Source organism: Ursus maritimus, unplaced genomic scaffold (genome assembly GCF_017311325.1).
Source record: "Ursus maritimus isolate PB19 unplaced genomic scaffold, ASM1731132v1 scaffold_87, whole genome shotgun sequence".
In the NCBI taxonomy this organism is placed as follows: domain Eukaryota; kingdom Metazoa; phylum Chordata; class Mammalia; order Carnivora; family Ursidae; genus Ursus; species Ursus maritimus.
In genome coordinates this window covers 3,076-23,502 of record NW_024427074.1, presented here as the reverse complement: position 1 = coordinate 23,502, position 20,427 = coordinate 3,076, and the positions used below count along the sequence as shown (strand labels likewise).

Below are 20,427 nucleotides of genomic sequence, written 5' to 3'. Positions count from 1 at the left end.
CCCATTTACCACTTGTTTGTGAGCCCCACAAGAGAAGGAGATATGTCTTCCTCACGTCTGTGTGTTAGTCATCTTCTAGCTCAGTCCCTAGCGTATTAACTATATTTAGTTGTTTTAATGAGTAAGGGCTCATGGAGAAAAATGGTACAACGAGAATAAAAATATAGCCACTTTCACTTTTTCATAGTTTATGTACTCTCATAGGTCCTCAGAGGAGGAAGACATTTCTACTTTGTTCTAACAGAACCAAAGAATTTTAGTGAGATGACATCAAGAGGTTGTCAGTTTTCTCTTTTTCATTTTCCATCAACAATCAGTCCTCTTCCTAATTTCCCAAAGAATCAAGGAATTATGAAAAAATGTTTCTCTGGTCTAATTTCATAGTGGAATAGTTTTAAAATTTATTTTTTAAATGTTAAACCATTGATTGTTTAAATGTCTGTTTAAATCCAGTACATGCTTATGAGAGAAATTTAAAAAACAAAAGCATATAGTGAATGTCTTCTTTCCTGGCCCCAAATACCCAGTTCTCTTTCTCAAAAGCAATCACTGTTCTGCTTTCTTCTTTCTTCTTCAAGAAGCATATAATGTATTTATGAGCACAAATATCTATTTACCCATAATCTTTCTCCCCATGAAAGATAGCCCAAGATAGAGAGTTTTTCCATCTTGCTTTTCCTTTAATGATGTACTTTGAGGATAGTTTTAGATCAATAGACATGTACAGATCTTCATTTTTACAGTTATATAGTATAATTTCCTATGGATATATAGTAATTCAATCCTTAATTGATAGGAAATTAGATTGTTCTACTCTTTTGCTATTAGAAACAGTAGTCAATATTCTTGAACATAGGCCATTTTTCTTACATGTGAGTATACTACTCAGATCACGATCTAAGAGTGGAAATGTGAGTCAAAAGTCCCTTAAATTTTGATAGTTTTTGTCAAAATGTCCTCCATAGCTGTTGTAACAACTTATGCTGTACTAGCAAGGGAAGAGATTGCTGTTTTCGCCCACATGATGTTTTATCTTCATCAATTTTTGTATTCTCCAGTTCTGAATAAAATAGAATGTCTTTTAGATATTTGAAAACATCTGCTATTTATTTTCCATACATTTGAGTTTTTCTTTTGTACTGATGCTATTTTCTTACTGATCTGAAGATATATATTTATATCTTCAGATCTATATATATATATATATGTATATGTATATAGTGTATATATATTGGGCTATTAATCTTTTGTGTATAATTGATGCTACCAACATTAAGTTTCTGGAGGGCAGAAATTTAAGCTCAATCAGAAGAATTAGGTCATTTGTTGTTGTTGAAAGGATAATAGAAAACTTTAGGTTTTGCCATAGAGTTATAATCTTGTGTAATTTGTGAGGCTAAATACAAATGAAAAATATAAAATCTATAAAATCTAGGAAATAAACTGTATGGTGTATAAAGTTCATAAATAATATAGACAATTTTCTGAGTGATGTGAGTCTTCTTTTAACTAAGAAATTAAAAACAGATTCTGTCCGCAAATCTTTTAAACCAAGACTCTTACTTTTAGGTTCCCAATAATTTCTTTATAGCATGTTTCATATCTTTGTTCCTCAGACTATATATTCAGGGTTGATGAGTGGAGTTACTATGGACTAAAACAAAGTCACCATCTTCTGCATCCCAGCTTCATGCTTGGATGTTGGGCTCACATACATGACCATCACTAAGCCATAGAAGTGAAACTACAACGGATGGGACCCACAGGTGGAGAAAGCTTTCTTCATCCAGCTGCTGAAGGAACCCGCAACACAGCTCTCAGGACCAGAGCATAGGACACCATGATAAAGAAAGGGCATACCTAAGAGCAGAGAACTTAGGGTAGAGCTAGTTAACTCTATTACAGGGGCTCTAGGACAGGTGAGGGCCAACGGGGGACCTGGATCACACAGGAAGTGGTCAATGATCCTGGATCCACAGAAGGACATTTGGGAGATGATGATGATGGGAATCAAGAACCAGAAGAAACCAAGTATCCAGCAACTGACCACAAGATTGGTGCAGAGACGCCTGTCATGATGGTTGATAACGTAGAGGCTGGCAGATGGCAAGGTACCGATCAAATGCCATAACAGCCAAGGAAAAGCACTCTGTAGAGCCCAAGGAGAAGAAAAAGTAGAACTGGAGAAAGCACCCAGAGAAGGAGATGACCTTGGTGTCAGAGGAAGTTGGCCAACACGTTGGGGACAGTGGAGGTGACATACCAGATCTCTAGGAAGGAGAAGTTGGTGAGCAAGATGTACATGGGCGTGTGGAGTCTCTGATCCCAGTACACAGCACAGATGATAGACCCATTGCCCATGAGGGTCAGGAGGTAGAGAACCGAGAAGAGCAGAAAGAGGAAGATCTGCCCTTCCTTGGGGCAAGGGAAGCCCAGGAGGTTGAAGCCAGTGATGATGCTGGAGGTGTTGGAGATTTTCGTGGGTCTGGGAGCTGTGAAAAGACCATCACGTTATTGAATGTCTGTGTAGATAGGGACCCAGATGTATATCAAAACCACCCAGTGGAATGCACAAACACTTATATCTCAGTAATTACTATTTTTGTCTAATCCTGAAATACTGTTCTAGTTGAGTTGTTGGACTGAAAAACACAAGAAGTTGGTGAATATCAGTGGGTAGACAGAGATGTTTCTTTATTGTGAAATATATGGAAACATACTTACTACATAAGCTTATAACTTGATCATTAACATAAATGTCCGAGGTAACCACTGAGGTCAAGAAAGAGACTATCACTTGCACTCTAGAATCTTCCCTCATGCTCCATCCCAATCAGTATCCTCTGCCTCTCTATCCTTCCAATTGTAACACTGTCCTTTCCTTATGGTAATCACTTCCTTGTTTTTGTTTATTTTAGTAACTAAGTATGCATCCCTGAACAAAAGATATTTGGTTTGCTTGTTTTTGTAGTTTACATAAGTGAAATTATACTTTTGGCTGACTCTCTTGTTCAACAGTAAGGTTTGTGAAATTCATGTTGTTGCATTATCTGTAGTTTCCCATTTTTACTTCTTATATTATTACATTCTATGAATAAACCACCAGTTAGAGGAATTATTTCCACTTTGAAGCTACCAGGAATAACTCTATGAAGACATAGTTCATTTTTCCTGGTTCACACTTTATTCACTCGTTCTATAGGCTGGACACAGAAGTGTGTATTTTCAACTTTATTAAACTAAACAATGTTCGTTTTTGCACTATTTTTTCACTTCTATTGACCATATACAAGAGCTCTGATGGTCTACATTCTTTTCTAATGTTAAGGTCAATGTTTACCAGGGCCAGGAATGCTGTATAGACTGTTTTAATGGCTTCTCCCTTTTTGTTTCCTTCTGGTGATATTGGACTGGGTTTCTTTCTTGTCAGAACTTTTTCCTAAAGTAGCTGGTTATATCAAAATTGCTCTGCTCTCAAGAGAGTAGTCCAGAAGTGAGAAAAAAAAAAGAAAACGGTCCCCAAAGTTGATTTATATAACCATCTAACTGTTACAGCCAGTGATGTAAAGTTTACAAGCTCACTTCCTAACACGGAGTTCTTTTATCCCATGAATTGATTTCGTTCTTATAATCAAAAAGATTCTTAGCTGAGCTCCCACATCTTCCTAATAGTAGCATCTCCCAGCTTTGAAGAACTCCTCAGTAATCTGCCTTTCTGGAAGAGGAATGTTGATCAATGATATTTTGTAAAGGCTGAACAGTTGTTAAATTAGTGTACCGGAAAAAATTTGGAAATAGCATAATGCCATTTCACTAGGTAGTCTTTACAATAAATATCACAAAAGAATTCAAAGCACTACTGGCTTCAATCCAGAAAAGACAGCACTGAAAGGGCTATGCAAGTTGTATCACGATACTGTGTGTAAGCTTGGAGCAGCGACCTTGCCTATTCGAGTTCCTAGGAGTTGCTCATGTCTCGTTTTCCATGTTTGAGGCAGTCTCCAGCGTTCATGTCAGCAGCTACTCGCATAAACATCTGCAAATAACAAAGCGTAAGCTCCCTCTTGTTGACATAATTCTCCCACAAGCCCCTAGCCAATGGACATTTCGCGGAAGAGACAGTAATTGTCCGCTTGGGTGCTTGGTGATGCAACACTTATATGGTTTTGAGCTGGGATGCCTCTACAATTCTGTTTCATTGAGTGTCTGATTTCTAGTCCAGTCTGAAATCAGCATAATACCGTGAATCGTGTATTGTCGTTCAAGCAGACATGTGTAGCAGAAAACATGTCCCAAAAAACGTAGAAAAATTGAAGCCAAATGGAAAACTCAACAGTGTTGCTCTATATCGTTTGGCGCAGTGCACTGCGCACAGGTAAAAGACCTGGAGTTCTTGCAAAGCCTCAGTAATTACCTCTGGTAAAAAGAACCTCATCACCACAACCACAGAAAGCACAGCTTTGATATGAATCCATATCTGGGTCTTGGTTTGATGGTATAGCTTAAAAGGGCTCATTAAGAAGTATATCAGTGATATTGGATTCCATAGTAAAAATATTGAGAGTTAGCAATTCGATTACAGTGGTCTTGGTATTAAACAGTAAGATTTTCCTGAATAAAGTTATGACAAAGTGTCAAGAAACAGTCCTTGATATAGTGCTTCAATGTGTTGTTTGAGAGTAGATATGATTATTCAGTAGGACCGCAAAAATCGAGTGCATAGTTTGGAACTTCCTAACCAACAATGTGCAAAACTTCCTCTCTGAGATTAGATTTTTCTGGATATCTGTGTATATTTTCACGTTATACATGGGAACTACACATGTTCACCATATAGTTCCCAAGATCCAGCAGTAGTGTCAAAAAATTTATATAAGATGTCTTTGAGAGCCTCTCAGCTGTTGAGAAAAGTAGTTTTCTGTTCTTATGACATAAAGATTTACACTTTGCTGATGTCCCTTGCCTCTCTGATTTTAAATTACGTATACTTGGAGAACAAAGCCTGGCTAAGTTTCAGAAACACAGTATTCATGTCGTTGAAGGCAGAGCTTTAAAGAAAGGGGCATACAAAACTAATAACCTTTGCGTTATGCTGTCCTATTTCTCAGGAAGCAAGTTTCGTATGCTGGATGTTCCGGCAAACATGCCACATCATGTGTCTTGAATGCAGTTAACTAACTGACCTACATTAAAACGGTATGAATACAGACAGAATAAACTGTATGGAAGCAATGCCTAGTCAAATTAAAAGTCCTTACCACAGTTACTAGCTCTGAAATAGTCTTCATTTTCAATGATAACAAAAATGTTTACAATTGTAGGTGGGGCATTTTTCCCTCTTCTTTTTCCTTTCCTCCTCCTTTCCCTTCTTCCCTAGGCATCAGCCACATGTAGCTTGACCTTAACCCTGAGGTCAAGAAGTGAAATCAAGCAGACTTCACTAGCCGAGCACCTGTGCATTAATCAAAGAGTTGCGATCTCTAAAAACGTTATTTGAAAATCACGTTACGTCCTACACCTCAAAGACTTATTGATTCTTTAGCGCTTTGAGCCTGTTCCAAGATTACTGTTTCTGTTTATTTCTACATCGCTCCCTTTTTTATCACATCCGTGTCACAGTCAGATGTTTCGCTGCTAAATATAGACGTGCAACATAATCCTTTTCTTGCGTTCTATCAAAGCCCTTTCCCTGGATTGCAGCACCTAAGGCCATTTCTAGTGTTCTTACCCTATTTCAAGAGAGATATCTTCAACTTTCACCGTCAAACATGCCTCATGTTAGTTTTTGGTGACCATACGCCTGCTCATGAGCAGTTTGTTGCAGGAGTGTCTTCACGTCTTCTAGAAACGGAACGCCTCATCACCCATTTTGCAAGCTTCTCCAACTAATTATTCTAACAGATATTGCTACATTTCCTTTTACCAGCTTCATGACGAAGACTTGACTCGTTATCCACCAAGTCCTGACAGATGCAAAAGAACAGAAGACTGCAAAGGACAGACAAGAACACTTAACAGCACACAAAGGTAAAAGCCAAAGTCCACAACTGGTCGATTCCTGCTGACGACTACAGAGGGCGCTTGGTACAATCAATGGTCCTCTATGACCCCAGGCTTAGCTTAAGTTCGTGACCTAAGTTCAAAGACAGACAGCATAAACCCGTATTATAATGACCTTGGTATTATTGTTTTAAATGGGAAAAAGTCAATGGCCTTGTCGAGGAGTCGAGCCAGTCCTGGAATGTCACCATGCTGGTAAAGGAGAATTCGCTGATCTGGTTGTGGACATATCAGTGTTATGCAACAGCAACCTTTGTTTGCGGCTTCAGCGAGTAGTCCAGCGGCTGCGCAGCGCAAGCCATGACAGCTCAATCGCTCAGGTAGCCTTCACTGTGAATTTCGCTGCCCACGCAAACCATGTGTAACCTTTGAGCGTCGTCGAGGGCACACGGGTTACCTTTTTTTGTCAACGTGAGACCATGAAGAGCGTCAAAGTCTGATACTAAGACAATTATACTGAAATTTGGTTAAACGTTAGTGTTAGTTCGTGAGGTTCCAATAGCCTTTCCTCAGTATCATTTTGCGAGGTGGCAAGTCCTTATGAGTAAAGGCCAGAAAAATGCCATTGTTCCTATCAAGAAAGTCTATGGAAAAAACATTGGATTTAGAGTCAACAGCTTTTTCTTATTAGCTCATAGGAAATTGATACTCCATTTCTTTAGTGATAAAGTGGGCCTAATAATGCCCTTTCTAAAGGGCTGTTGTAAAGATTATCGAATGAGATAAATGCCTGCAGCAGTACCTGGACCACTGCCTGACCAGTAAAAGCCAAGAAATAATTGGCTGAATGTGTACGGTTGTGGTCATTCAAGAGAGCTATGGACAGAAGCTAGTCGATTATGACTTTTGCTCTTCCAAACCCTTCATAACCTTTTTATCTGGGTCAGCAAGGGAATTCAAGCTGAGCTTCTCAAAAGCTCTTTATTTTCTTAGTGATGGAGAGGAGAAAAGAAGTGGAAGTGGTTGTGATAAGGATCCTTGATTGTGTTTGTGGAAGTTGTTGAGGGGTTATAAACAGAGCCTGTCAGGAAGTCAGCCCTGTTGTTTTGATCCTTGAGGATCCATTTACTGCTTCTAAAAAGAAAACAGTGTCAAGAGACATCTCTATGCTTGTTATTCACTTCCCTTGGGGGCCTACCTTAATTTCTGTGTGTGTGTGTCTGTTTTTCCTATACAAGTTGAAATACTTTCCTTGCTTTATATCTCATACCGGTAGAATGATATATTGACAAATCAATTGATTGTTATATTAGTCAACCCACAATTCTATCTCTAACTTCCCTAAGTATGCCCCTTTGCAATTCCTCCCTCCTTCCTCTCCCTGACATCACTCTCTACATAACCACTGCTATTTCTCTTACTGTAGATGTTTGCATTTTTCATAGCTATATATATGTGAGATATATATATATCTTATATATATGACATATATGTTATATGTGTATACTTCGGATCATACTTAATGTATTTTTTCTAGTTTCTTTCATTCAGCACAAGTGTTAGATACAACAACATGAATGAATATCAATCGATGCATTATTCCTTTTTATTTCTGAATCATATTCTTTTATATAGGTAGACATGAATTTTCTCATTTGTTCGCCTTTGATAGATGTTTGGGTTGTTTCCAGTGTTGTGTTATTATAAATAAAACTGCTAGGAACATTTGTGTATAAGACTTTGCACGTCCCATGCTTTTCTCTCTTAGGTAAATAGCTAGGGAGAAAATGGCTTTACGATATGGTGGATACATGCTTAACTTTTTAAGAAACTGCCAAACTGTTTGCTCACGTGCTTGTGCCATGGTACATTCACACTAGCAGTGTACGGGAGCTCTGGTGCCTTTGTGTCATCACCAACACTGGGACAGTTGGCCTTCTCCGTTTTAGTGATTCTGGAATGTATACAGTGGTAGCACATTGTGATTTTAATTTGCAATGCCCTAACGACTAGTGATGTTGAATATGTTTTCATTTGCTTATTTTCCATTTGTATATGTTCTGTTCAGTGTCTGCTCAAATATTTTTCCATATTTTTATTGGGTCATTTGTTTTCTTATCGATATTTTGAGTGTTTTTTAAAATATATTCTGGATGCAAGTCCTTCAGCAGAACCAAGCTTTGCCAATATTTTCTCCTAGGCTGTGGCTTGTCTCTTCACTCTTAATAGTGTCTTTCCAAGAGCAGATTTTTTGATTTTGGTGGAGTCTAGGTTATGAATTTGTTGTTTTAGGAATCATACCTTTGGTGTTGTATTTAAGAAATCTTTGCCTAAGCCAGGGTCACAAGGATTTTCCCGTCTTGTCTTTTAGATATTTTATAGTTGTAGGTTTTATAATCGATGGCCTATTTTGAGTTAATTTGTATTTTATGAGGTATTGAGATACTAAGTTTATTTTTTTTGATATGGGTATTCAATTATCCCAGCACCATGTATTAAAATTACTATCCTTTCTCCACTCGTTGTTTTTGTTTAAAATCGGGACTATTTCTGGATGCTGTTTCCTTCTATTGATCCGTTTGTTTAACTTAATGTCAATGCTGCGTTGTTTTGATCATTTGTAGTTTTATAATAAGTCTTAAACAGTGTTACTCCAACTTTATATTGTCTAGTGTAAGTCCTTTGCATTTCTAAATTTGAAAATTAGCTTTCTAATTTCTATCAAAAAACCCCCTGGGATTTTGATTGAGATTGCATTGAATCCATAGATCATTCTGGGAAGAAATGATATCTTAACACTACTGAATTTCCTAACCCATCGACAAGTTATATCTTTACAGGTATTTATCTCTTTAATTTCTCTCAACTATGTTTGTCGTTTGCATTCTGTAAATCTTTCATATCTTTTAACAGTTCTATCTGTATTCAGTATATTTTGATGCCATTGCAAATGGCATCATTTTTTTTTAAATCTCAATTTCTGATTGTTGCTAATGCTTACTTATAGAAATACAATTGGTTTTAATTATTTTATTTAGTTTTTTAAAGATGTGTTTATTTGACAGAGACAGAGTTGCCGAGAAGCAGGCAGAGCAGTAGGCAAGGGGGAGGGAGAAGCAGGCTCCCTGCTGAGCAGGGAGCCCAATTTGGGGCTCAATCCCAGGACCCTGGGATCATGATCTGAGCAAAAGGCAGATGCTTCACTGACTGAGCCACGCAGGGGCCCCATACAATTGATTTTTATATATAGTTCTTGTACCTTGAAATCTTGAAAGACTTGCTTATTAGTTATAGTAACCTCTTTTGTTGATTCCATCGGATTTTCTACATAGATGATCATGTCATGTCTAATTAACGACAGTACCCCTTCTTTCTTCAATCAGGATGCCTGTTGCTTTGCCTGATTGCACTACCATTTGCAATACAATGTTGAATAGAAGTGGTAAGAGCAGAATTCTTGTCTTGTTTCTGATTTTAGGAGAAAGCATTCACTTTCACATTTAAGTATGATGTTAGATGTAGGTGTTTGAAAACATTCTTTACAGATCAAAGATGTTTTGAGCTTTGCACAGTGGCAGTATCATAGCCAATGAGGTTCATCTGAGGTGCGATTATTGCTAATTGAAAGCTCTTCACAGATCGAAGAGGCTTCTGGCTACCCCCATTTGCTAAGAACTTTTATCAGGCATGGGTGTTGGCTAGAATATAGTTCAGTAGGTGCAGGTGTATGATGTGCTACCTAGATTCTTATGGGCCACTTGGGCATTTACATCACCTAACAGGGTTAAATGGGAACACTAATGTCAAATTTCAAGCAACCCAGTTCTGAGAAACGTTTCGCCTGTCCATTCCAATTGTTAGTTGATAGTTCCCTGTATTAAAGTTTCATTTTTAAAGGAAATATCACATAAACATCAGCAATAACTAAGTCTTAAGAAGGGCCCGATAAAATAAAAACACATTCTCCACGTCTGGTGTTTTCATGGCAGCATACACTACTCATGCCAATGACATAGGAATATTTTCTTAGGCAGAGGCTGCATCCATAAGCTATCACCAGTGCAGGTGTTAGCAGCCTATGGCCTGTGATCTCAAGTTGGTTCAGTTTGCCAAGGTGACTCTCACTATCACAGACATCTATTCATGTGTAGAGGTTACTCTCTGCTCTGGAAGGTGACTTGTTCCCATCAAACTGTGTGAGATGAAACCACAGTTGGGGAGTAGTTGGTCCTCGTGGCTGCTGAATATACTTTTTACTTTGTTTTAATTTCTCTCTCCCTGCTTCCAGGATCCTGAGGGCACCATGCTCTCACTGCCACTCACCTCAGTATCTGCCCTCTAGAGTCCTACAAATTCCAGTCACTATCCTATTTGGATCAAGTTATAGAAATGAAAAACCCTCTCTCCTTATTTCAGCCAGCATTTTATCTTGTACATTTCAGAGGAAAACTCTAAGGAAATAAAAAGAACAAAACCAAAGAAAATGCATTTCTTCAGAACATAATTCAGGTAATCAAGATAGTTACCTGAAAGTTTGTTTGAATAATAGAGTTTACTGGATTTATGTACTGCTTCTCATGACCAGCCCCTGCCCCTCATTTCAATCATGTCAGGAGGAACTCTTCCCCAAATATCCACTTCTTTTTCCATTCTCCGTCACCCTTTCCTTCAACCTCTCACTTTTCTTTGGATAGCAGGTATGACAGCGCTATGGTAAAAAATAAATCGCTCAGCTCATCTCTGGGATCAGTATATTTCATTTATTCATTCCATAAACATTTACTTATCTCTGTGATGCACCCTGAATTACAGCAATGTAGAAGATAAAGTCCCTGCCTTTGTGAAATTTACATTTTAGTGAGGGAGACCAATAATAATCAGGTAAACACATAAATCTACAATTCCAGTTAGCCGTAGTAGTATAAAAAAGAATAAGGGAGAAAAGAAAATTTGTAATTATGTGTGGTGATAGATTGTTAATTGGACTTACTGTGATGATGATTTTGCAATATATACATATACCAAATCTTTACATTTTATAGCTGAAACTGACATATCTTTGTATGTCAGCTATCTCTCAATAAAACAGAATATATGATATCGAAAATGTTAGGGTACGATAGGGAGTAATTTAGATGAGATGGTTAGAGAATGCCTTTGTTAGGAGGTGACCTTTCAAAGTCAGAAAATATGCCATGCAAGGTTTTAGGCGAACCAAGTCCCATGTAAGGACAGGTAAAAGTTTGGGATTTTCGAAGAATACAGAATAGTTTATTTGGCTGTCCAGAAGGTAAATGGTATATGAGGCTGATGAGGTAGGCAGGATCAGATCAACTAGAACCTTCTAGGACACAATAAATAATATTTGATCTGAACTCCTGGGAAAGCCTGCTCAGTAATATAGAGGAAGGCTTAATAAAAATATCTCATCTTAATAAAACCCTTACCACTTCATAAGCTCTTCTTGGAACTGTTTATTTATTTACAGCTTTATTTATATGTGCCTTTATTATATTATATTCCATCTTGTTCCATTAAGGATCTGACATACCAAAAGAAAAGTGCAATAAAAGAAAGAATAAGAGAAATATGAACTTGGAAAGAAAAAAATAGAATGATTATTTTTGGATGAGATCATATGCTGGTATTAAAGTGAAGCCTCTAAATGTGTTATGAGGAACGGGGAAACAAAGTGAAAATTGGGGAAACATTATCTGTTACATGATTCTCATTAAATGTATAAAGAAAACAAGTGGGTTCACAGGGAAAGCTGAATTAATGGCTCTTAGTCCTATAATAATTTCTTTAATGGGGATTCATACTAGCGAAACTTAAGAAATACAGTGAACATTGGTCCCCAAAGTATGTGATGCAGATAGATAGATGATAGATAGAGATATACAGAGATATATTCTGGTTCAATATAGCTGCTTTTTATAACAGTTCTCAACAAAGTATAAAGGCATTATATAGAAGTACAACTCAAGAGAAGCAATTCTTCCCAGATCTAATAATTTTGATCCACATATTAGCTTTCTGATGTCCTGCCTTAACCCAAAATTTGACCCAGAGTATCCTAAGAATAAAATTTAGAGCTAATTGCATGTTCACCCAAATCAAAGATTAATAACCCCTTATTTGGATACCAAAATTCTCTTCTGTGATATAGAAGTTGAGTTTCAAGGACTAGTCACAAGAATGGAAGGAACTGTTGATATCACAGCATTTGTTTTAAGAAGTTTATTAGATTCTTTCTGAACTGGAAGTAATTTCCCAGCTAATGCAGTATTTCATTTCTCTCTGCCACATATTTATTTAAAATAGTGGTTCTGGGGCGCCTGGGTGGCACAGCGGTTAGGTGTCTGCCTTCGGCTCAGGGCGTGATCCCGGTGTTCTGGGATCGAGCCCCACATCAGGCTCCTCCGCTATGAGCCTGCTTCTTCCTCTCCCACTCCCCCTGCTTGTGTTCCCTCTCTCGCTGGCTGTCTCTATGTCTGTCAAATAAATAAATAAAATCTTTAAAAAAATAAAAAAATAAAAGAAAATAGTGGTTCTATAAGATCACTTGTGGATTTGTCCTGGTCAGGTGCACCAGAACCACCTAACATTAAAATAAGGATTTCCAGGGGCCTACTTCAAAGATTCTGATTTAGATTTGGAGAAAACTGAGAATCTGTTCTTTAAAAAAGCTCCCTAATTATGAAACAAGTTTGGGAGACAGTGCTTTAGGTCATTGTCAATCTTTTGGATGTCAATTAAATAAAAATTTTGGCTCAGTAATGATTTGATTGGCACTTGTTACTTTTTATCTGAGCTACAAAGGTATGAATAGTCTTCTAAGGAAGAAAAGCCAACTGTTAAATGGATGCACTTAATAGAGGTCAGAAAGGCATGAAGCCAGGGACTGTGTGTTTAATCACAGATAAATGGACATGCAGGTATTGGTAGTCAGACATCCCGGTCATTTAATTCAAATTACCATCTACAAAATCCTGATTTGAGGGCAATGTATGATTTAACTTGGCATACTGTTGTCTATTGTGTAACAAAGCAGGAATAGATGAATTTGAGTCTATGTTTCAAGGGTCAAATGAATAAACACCTACTTTGTAGGTGGGAATGGAAATGGGGAAAACAATTTGATTTTTGACCAACTCATGAGCTCTCATTTGCTTTGACTACTTTCTGTGCACATATGAAATTTTCCCAAGGCAGATTTCATGTCTTTGTTTCGGAGACTGTAGATCAGTGGGTTTATAAGTGGGGTCACCGATGAGTAGAACAAGGTTACAATCTTCTGTATCCCACCTGGATTTCCAGAGGTTGGGCTGATGTACATCACCATGATGGATCCATAGAAAAGAGACACCACAGCCAGATGGGAACCACAGGTGGAGAAGGCCTTACGTCGGCCAGCTGCTGAAGGGACACGCAGCACTGCTCTGAGAACCAGGGTGCAGGACCCAAGGATGAAGAAGAAGGTGCTGAAGATAATAAGAGAGCTCAATATAGAGCAGGAAAGCTCAAATCCAGGGGCAGGGATGCAGGACAGGGCCAGAAGAGGACCAGGGTCACAGACAAAGTGCTCAGTGGTGTTGGGGCCACAAAAGGGGAGTTGTGTGACAAAGTAGATAGGGATCGGATAGCAGAGGAAAGCTGTGATCCAGCACAGGGCCACCAGCTTCATGCAGAGATGGCTGTTCATGATGATAGGATAATGGAGAGGCTGGCAGATGGCCAAGTACTGATCAAAAGCCATGAGGGGCAGTAAGAGGGTCTCCGTGGTGCCCATGGAGAAGAAGAAGTAGAACTGGAAGAAGCAAGCTGTGAAAGAGATGGTTTTGGTCTCAGATAGGAAGTTCTTTAACATACTGGGAACAGTCGTGTTGATGTAACAGATCTCCAGGAGTGAGAAGTTGGCCAGCAGAATGTACATGGGGGTGTGAAGCCTGCGATCCAGCTTCACTGCACAGACAATGGCCCCGTTCCCCATCAGTGTCAGGATGTAGGACAGAAAGAACAGCATGAAGAGGAGGACCTGAACCTCCCTGGAGCATGGAAAACTCAGGAGTATGAATTCAGTCACTGTGCTGACTCCTGACATATTCGTGGCTTCCTAAGGGATGGAGAAGAAAACTGACAATGACAAAGATGGCCTTAATCTATCATCCTCAGGATTATTTTCTTTTTGGAGATCCCTAACTCCCTCAGATTCTAGTATTCCATTAAGTAAATAATATAACTACAGTGCTGAAGACTATGACCTTTGGAGAGTGCTTGGTATGATCAGACTGTGAATCTTTGTATTCTCTCATTGCTCTTTCAGAATTTTCTCACAGTAAAAGACAATGTTATGCGATAAGCAGCGTGGAGTAGATTAATGACGGTACTCACAAACGTAAGTAGGTATGAAAATCATGTATTTATATCTGTAGATTAAGAGATATAGACCCTTGATATTGGACACATAATTTTAATTACTTACATCTTTGGAATTAGAGACACAAATAGTAGGCATCAGAAGAGGGAGAAAGGTAACAACACATTGAAACCTTTATGCATTTCACTGTTAACTATGAATCAGGGTTGAATTCTAAGTGTTGGTGTCTGATAACTGAGACAAAAAGCATCAAACGTGCCATCCATTCTTCAGTGTTCATCATGTTTTGTTAAGTCAATAAAAATTTGAACTCCCAGACACCTACATAATAGGTTTCATATCAGTTCCGTCTTCTACCTGTTGAATTAAAATACTTCTGTAAAACGTGGGTCTAGGTTACATCTCTACTAATAGGTAGAAAAACTGAGCAATATATCCAGTGTATTATTTAAGGATTTTTGAGGGTTTTGCCTGAAGTGTCACAAAGTGTCCTAGAAAGGCCTCTAATCTTCTGGCTTATGGATAGAGGCAGAGCCTCCCAAATGTCAGATAGTGCCAAGCAGAGGCCTCTGGGAACCAAGAATGATGGTGGCAGCCATAAACTTTCCCACTGGACAAGGATTCCCCATCTACTTCCTCACCCCTCTGTCACCCTCATCCTACTCTAGGTGTGGAAGGTTGGCGTTGTTTTGGGCAGTTGAAGGAGAACTTTGTGGAAACTTCCTTCTCTGAGTTAGACTTAGATGTGTGTGATTTCCAGGGTGAGAAAAGCAAAACAAAGCCTATGAAATTGCCCACAATTCTGTTGTTAGTCGTCTGGTCTTAACTTATTAGTTTATTTTAGGATCCCTTCCATTACTGAGGGACAGTCACCATTTGGGCCTAAGTGCCCCAAGTGACAAGATAGAGTGGTGAATATTTTTTCATAAAATATAAGTACAGAATAGAGATCCAGATGCTTTTAATAAAAGTATTCCAGCAAAGAATATTTATTGTATTAGTTATAAAATGCATTACTTTCCAGAGGATGATCTTGATGATTGGAATTAGTGACACAAGAGATCAGAGTAATTCAGGATTTTCTACTTCGCACTTCTCCGTAAGGCTCCTCTTGGGTCTGTGACTGGATCATGTTTGGGTAAAACAAGCTGTGAGCAATTCCTCTATGTCAGGAATTCAGAGAAACCCAGAAGCCAAAGAAACCCCGGGAAAGAGGTCTAAAGGGAGTATTTGGTGCTTAATGTATATGAGGTTGGCAAGGGCTTTGTAAGCCATGAGGGAGTGAACCCACCACCCAGCAGTGCTCGGTCAGGTTGTTCTCCCTCCTCACGATGCCTGCGCATCTGCTCTGTGGCAGAGCCACACTCTGCTAAAATCGGAGAGAGCTAAAGTTTTATCTGGCCTGCTCCTCAGAGCCGCTTTGTCAGTCATTTCCAGATGTCACTTCACTAACATGCTGTTTCCCCCAAAGACCTGGTTCTGACTGGATGCACCTCCTGGTTAATAAGGTCGGACTTTCCAAACTTCATCATCCTCATCTCTCTCATTTCCTGACTGCCAGCCCTTCAGTTGTAAAGACGAACCTCCTCAAATTCTTCATGTAACGTGAGGTGCTATTGTTTCACAAACACATAAAAGAAGGCAGAGCTACAGGGCCCACCTAAGAGCTGTCCTATGCTTGCATGTCTTCTCAACCTACCTCCTTACAGACCTTCTGCTTTCACTGCTGCAGAAGGCAAGCACGATGGAGGGCACGACGTCCTTGGCAGAGAGCAGCCCAGAGAGGGTGCTTACGTTGCTGGAGGCACGATACTGCTTTGGAGAGAAATTGGCATATTTGTTGCACAACAGGAGACTTATCTATGTTTCTCTGGAATCTGTGTTCGATTCCTCCTTGGGGATATAGTCCCTTGTGAATTCCAGAAGTGAGAGTTCATGAGAGAAGATTGTCAGTTATGTGCCAATGTTCCCTTCCCTCAGGAGCCCCTTGATGGGCCTTTGGGGCTGAGGCTCCCTAGTGGTGATCAGATAGATACTCTCATGCTATTCTTAGAACAAATGTGTTTTGTTGTTTGGACAGATTACTCTTTTGATGGTGCAGTCACTATAGCAACACTAGCTGACCTGGGACATGAGCTTCTTATTTATTTTCTTGTTCTTTTACCTTCAGTTTTATTCATTATTTGAGTCTGTGGCAAGTTTTAGATTCTCCTATAGGTCAGTATCAGAGTCATGGCATCAGATTTCTCATGCTCATTCCTGTTGACTCGCTCCATGGGTTGAAAGGGGTTATTCGTTCTTTATAGTAACAAGTTTTCTCCCCGGTTCACTCTGTGCTTCTAATATGACACTGATAAGTAAATTCCATTTCACGGTGAACAACTCCAGGAGTAGAGAACATGGGGAATGTGATGGAATGCCACAGTTCTAGAAGACACCTCCCCATGTAGCCCTTTAGGTTATTTCAGACTGTTTTAGCAAATGACCCTAAAGGTTGGCATGATTGTTGAAATTTTCTTTCTTCTTTGTCGTGAGTTATTACTGAGAGAGGCTACTCGAACTTTCGGACCCTTTCGTTTTTATTCCTTTTATGTCGATGTGTGCATGTGTACATGGGTATGAGTGTGCTTAGATATTTGCTAATGTTTTTCTTCTGTTATTGGTTTGGAGCCATCTGTAATGAGACTGCACTCTTGTTAAGAATTTATTATTGGCTACACAGCATCCATGAGCAAAAAGTTTCACGAGGGTTTATGACTTGAAGTTTGCTCACTTTCCCAGCATCATTTCTGTAAGGTGGAGATGTGTTTTTGTCTTTTACGTGGTAACAGCACTTTTTGAGTCATGAAAATTGATATCCTAGTCAGCATAACAGCCAGTTTTTTGAGTGATTTATTCATTGAAAGCCTTTGATGTTTGAATGCACAAAGAATTTTCTTGACACTGAGGTCTGCCAGAATTATAATTTGGGAGCAAGAATTTATTCTACTTTCATTGGGTGGACGTTACCACCCCAGATAGTTGAACTGATGTGTTAAACTATAGAATTCAACTGGAGGGAGTTGAGGGGCACTTTTGATCTTTTAAAAAAATAGATCTAAAAATACACAGAGAGACAAACACAAGCATAGTATATATATTCCCATACATAGTAAAGTTCTCCCTTCTGATAAGAAAAGATATTTGTGAAATATTCCCTTATTCTATTTTATTTTTTCCAGTTTCATTGAGATATAATTAACTTATAACATTATACAAATTTATGTTGTAAAACATAATGATTTGATATATGTATATGTGGAAAATGATTACTACTAAATTTAATTTATAGCCATGACTACACATAGTTACAAAATTTTCTTTTTCTTGTGTTGGAAACTTATAAGATCTATTTTCTTAGCAACTTTTGAATATGCAATTATAATATACGGTTGAGGATAGTCAGCATGCTGTATTTTAGATCCCTAGAGCTTCTTCATCTTATAACTTGGAAGTTTGCATATGTTGACCACCTTCACCCATTTTCTCCACTCTTTATCTCTGATAACCACCAATCTGTTTTGTGTTTTTATGGGTTGGGGTTTTTTGGATTCTACATGTAAGTGAGAACATACACTATTTATTGTTCTCTGTCTGACTTATTTCACTCAGCATAATGCTTTCAATATTCAAGGATGTCACAAATTTCCTTTTCAGTATTTCCTTTTTTATGGCTGAATAATATTCTATCATAATATACATAAAACACGTAAAGTAGAATATAACTTGTATTTTAAATATATTTAAATATATATAATAAATACTAATGAATAATATATATTTTATATATTCTATTACTGTGTGTAACATAAATCCTACCTAACCTATTATATATATTATATACATTTATATAATATATATATATATATTTCATATACATATATTGATTTGTATATGTTGAATCCTCCCAGCATCCTGGGGAAAAGTCCCGTGATCATGGTGTATGATTCTTTTAATGTGCTGTTGAATTACATCTGTTAGTATTTTGCTGAGAAAATTTGCTTTTATAGTCATCAAAGATATTGGCCTATAGTTTCACAGCAGTTTAAATATTATTTTTCTGGGTTCACATGTATGGGTATTAATTATGCATTTTATTCCTCGAGATTCTTGGATCTGTCATTTGGTGACTGCTCCTAATTTTCAAAAATTTTTGAAATATTTTGAAAAGTCTTCAAATATTTTTTCTTCCTTGAGCAAACAGAATGAGATGTCATACATGGAATGATAACAGAATCAGCAGAAATAAATGGTTGGATGGGTGGTAGTGTACTAGTTCATATTTCTTTTCAGGTTTGAATAGTGACTAATGCACTTTCCTGTCTGCAACAGGGAGAAGAATAAAATAATTTTGAGTCTAAGTCTACTCTTACTATCTTCTGTATCATATTATTGTAAAAAATAATGTTCACCCACACAGGGAGAGGAGAGTGGCAGTGAGCTCTGCAATGTGAAGATGCAGGGCAGCTCACTCTATCATTGCTAGCTCAAAGAGCAATTATAAGCAGAATGTGAATTCTGTCTTTTTTTTTTCCTTCTTGGGGAATCATTTTGTAGCTGAGAAGGAGACAGCTCTAGAGTAGTTGTTCCTCCCATTCGGCACCTGCCTCTTCAGGAGACTTGGTCTTAAGAATGATTACTGTGAACTGCCCTAGGAAGTCTGTAATTTTGAATGGATTTACTTTGCTCTCAGTTTCATCATTTTTAAAGTTGGAATAGTAATATTATTTACTTAATATGGTTGAGATGAAGATTAAATGAGTTTATTTGTAAGGCAGATACATTTATATATAAAGCCTGACACATTTTTAATACAAAGTAAGCATTTCCTATTATTACTGAGAAAGAGAAAAATATAGTGCAGAGAACCAGTGCCTGAGTGCTATGCTGTAGTGTTCCCCACTAAGCCTGAGTATCTGCATAAAGTATCAGATAAGGTTACTCCGTGACTATGGTGGATTAAGACAAACCAACATCATTTTGTAATCAGATGTGAAGAGAGACAAAGACAAGGGCCCTCTAAAAACCACAAAAATAACTGAACGTCACCTTCTCCCCACTTGTGTGAGTGACTCCTGCTTCTTTACTGTTGACAATTCCAGTCTTGCTTAATTCCCCCCACCTTCTAGGTAAAAATACCTAAGATGCCAATCACTAAATTGCTCACTTTCTGACAGCAGCTTATCTAAAACAGATTCCCATTTTGGTGAACTTTCCCTCAAATCACATAAAGCTCAAATCTTATAAAACCTCTCCAGGTTCTTAGTGAGATGTCCTGTGGTTCATTTGGGATATTCTCCCTTGCTGCAGCAAACTATAAAAATGATTACTATGGCTATCATTATTATCAGTAATATCTTCTTAAGATACACTCATCATCTTTACTGTAGCCTACAAGATCTACATATTCCAGGCTCTGGCTACCTTAATGATCTTATTCTCATTCACTCCAAGCCAGTCGCACAGGAAATGTACCTTGAACATGCTAGTTTTGCTCCACCTTGAGGGTCTATGTGCTAGAAAGCTTTTTCTGCCTGGAATATTCTTCTTCCAGGTATTCATATATCTTGGTTCCTTGCTTCATTCACTTCTAATCTCCGTCTCTCTCAAAAACACTTTATTGACCACCTTGTTTGAAATACACATCAACCGCTTCCCTTTCCTTATTCTATTTTGTTTGTATCACTTAACAGTGAATGGAATTCTGTACCTCTTTATTGTCATTCTCTTGTCCTCTCCAGAGCATAAGCTCTATGAGAACAAAGGTTTTGTCTTGTGCCTTTATTCACTTCTCTATTGCCCACACCTAGAATAATTTCTGGCAAAAAGGAAGAATGTAATAGAAAATTGTCGAAATGGTGAAAGAATTCATTCTTCATGTCTTAGGAGGCAAGAATAAGAACAAAGCATAGAATCTGTTCTCAGCAACAACATGATGAAAACTGTAGGTGAGATTGGTGTAGGGTGACAGCAAAATTACAGGGATCACCAAAGTAAAGGGATCACGA

At 38.1% G+C, this 20,427-nt stretch overlaps 1 protein-coding gene, 1 non-coding gene and 1 pseudogene across 2 annotated transcripts; 1 reads left to right on the top strand and 2 right to left on the bottom strand.

Annotated features, from left to right (window-relative positions):
• Nucleotides 1-1,565: 1,565 nt before the first annotated feature.
• On the bottom strand, nt 1,566-4,475 carry LOC121101631 (annotated as a pseudogene).
• Nucleotides 4,476-9,560: 5,085 nt separating this feature from the next.
• LOC121101632 lies at nt 9,561-9,695 on the top strand. Its single transcript, XR_005833604.1, has one exon. It is a non-coding gene; the product is annotated as a U4 spliceosomal RNA (small nuclear RNA).
• A 3,470-nt stretch (nt 9,696-13,165) lies between these two features.
• On the bottom strand, nt 13,166-14,135 carry LOC121101630 (olfactory receptor 11H6-like). The gene has a single exon (XM_040625516.1). The coding sequence runs from the start codon at nt 14,102-14,104 to the stop codon at nt 13,166-13,168; it is 939 nt and encodes a 312-aa protein (XP_040481450.1). The 5' UTR covers nt 14,105-14,135.
• Nucleotides 14,136-20,427: the final 6,292 nt, after the last annotated feature.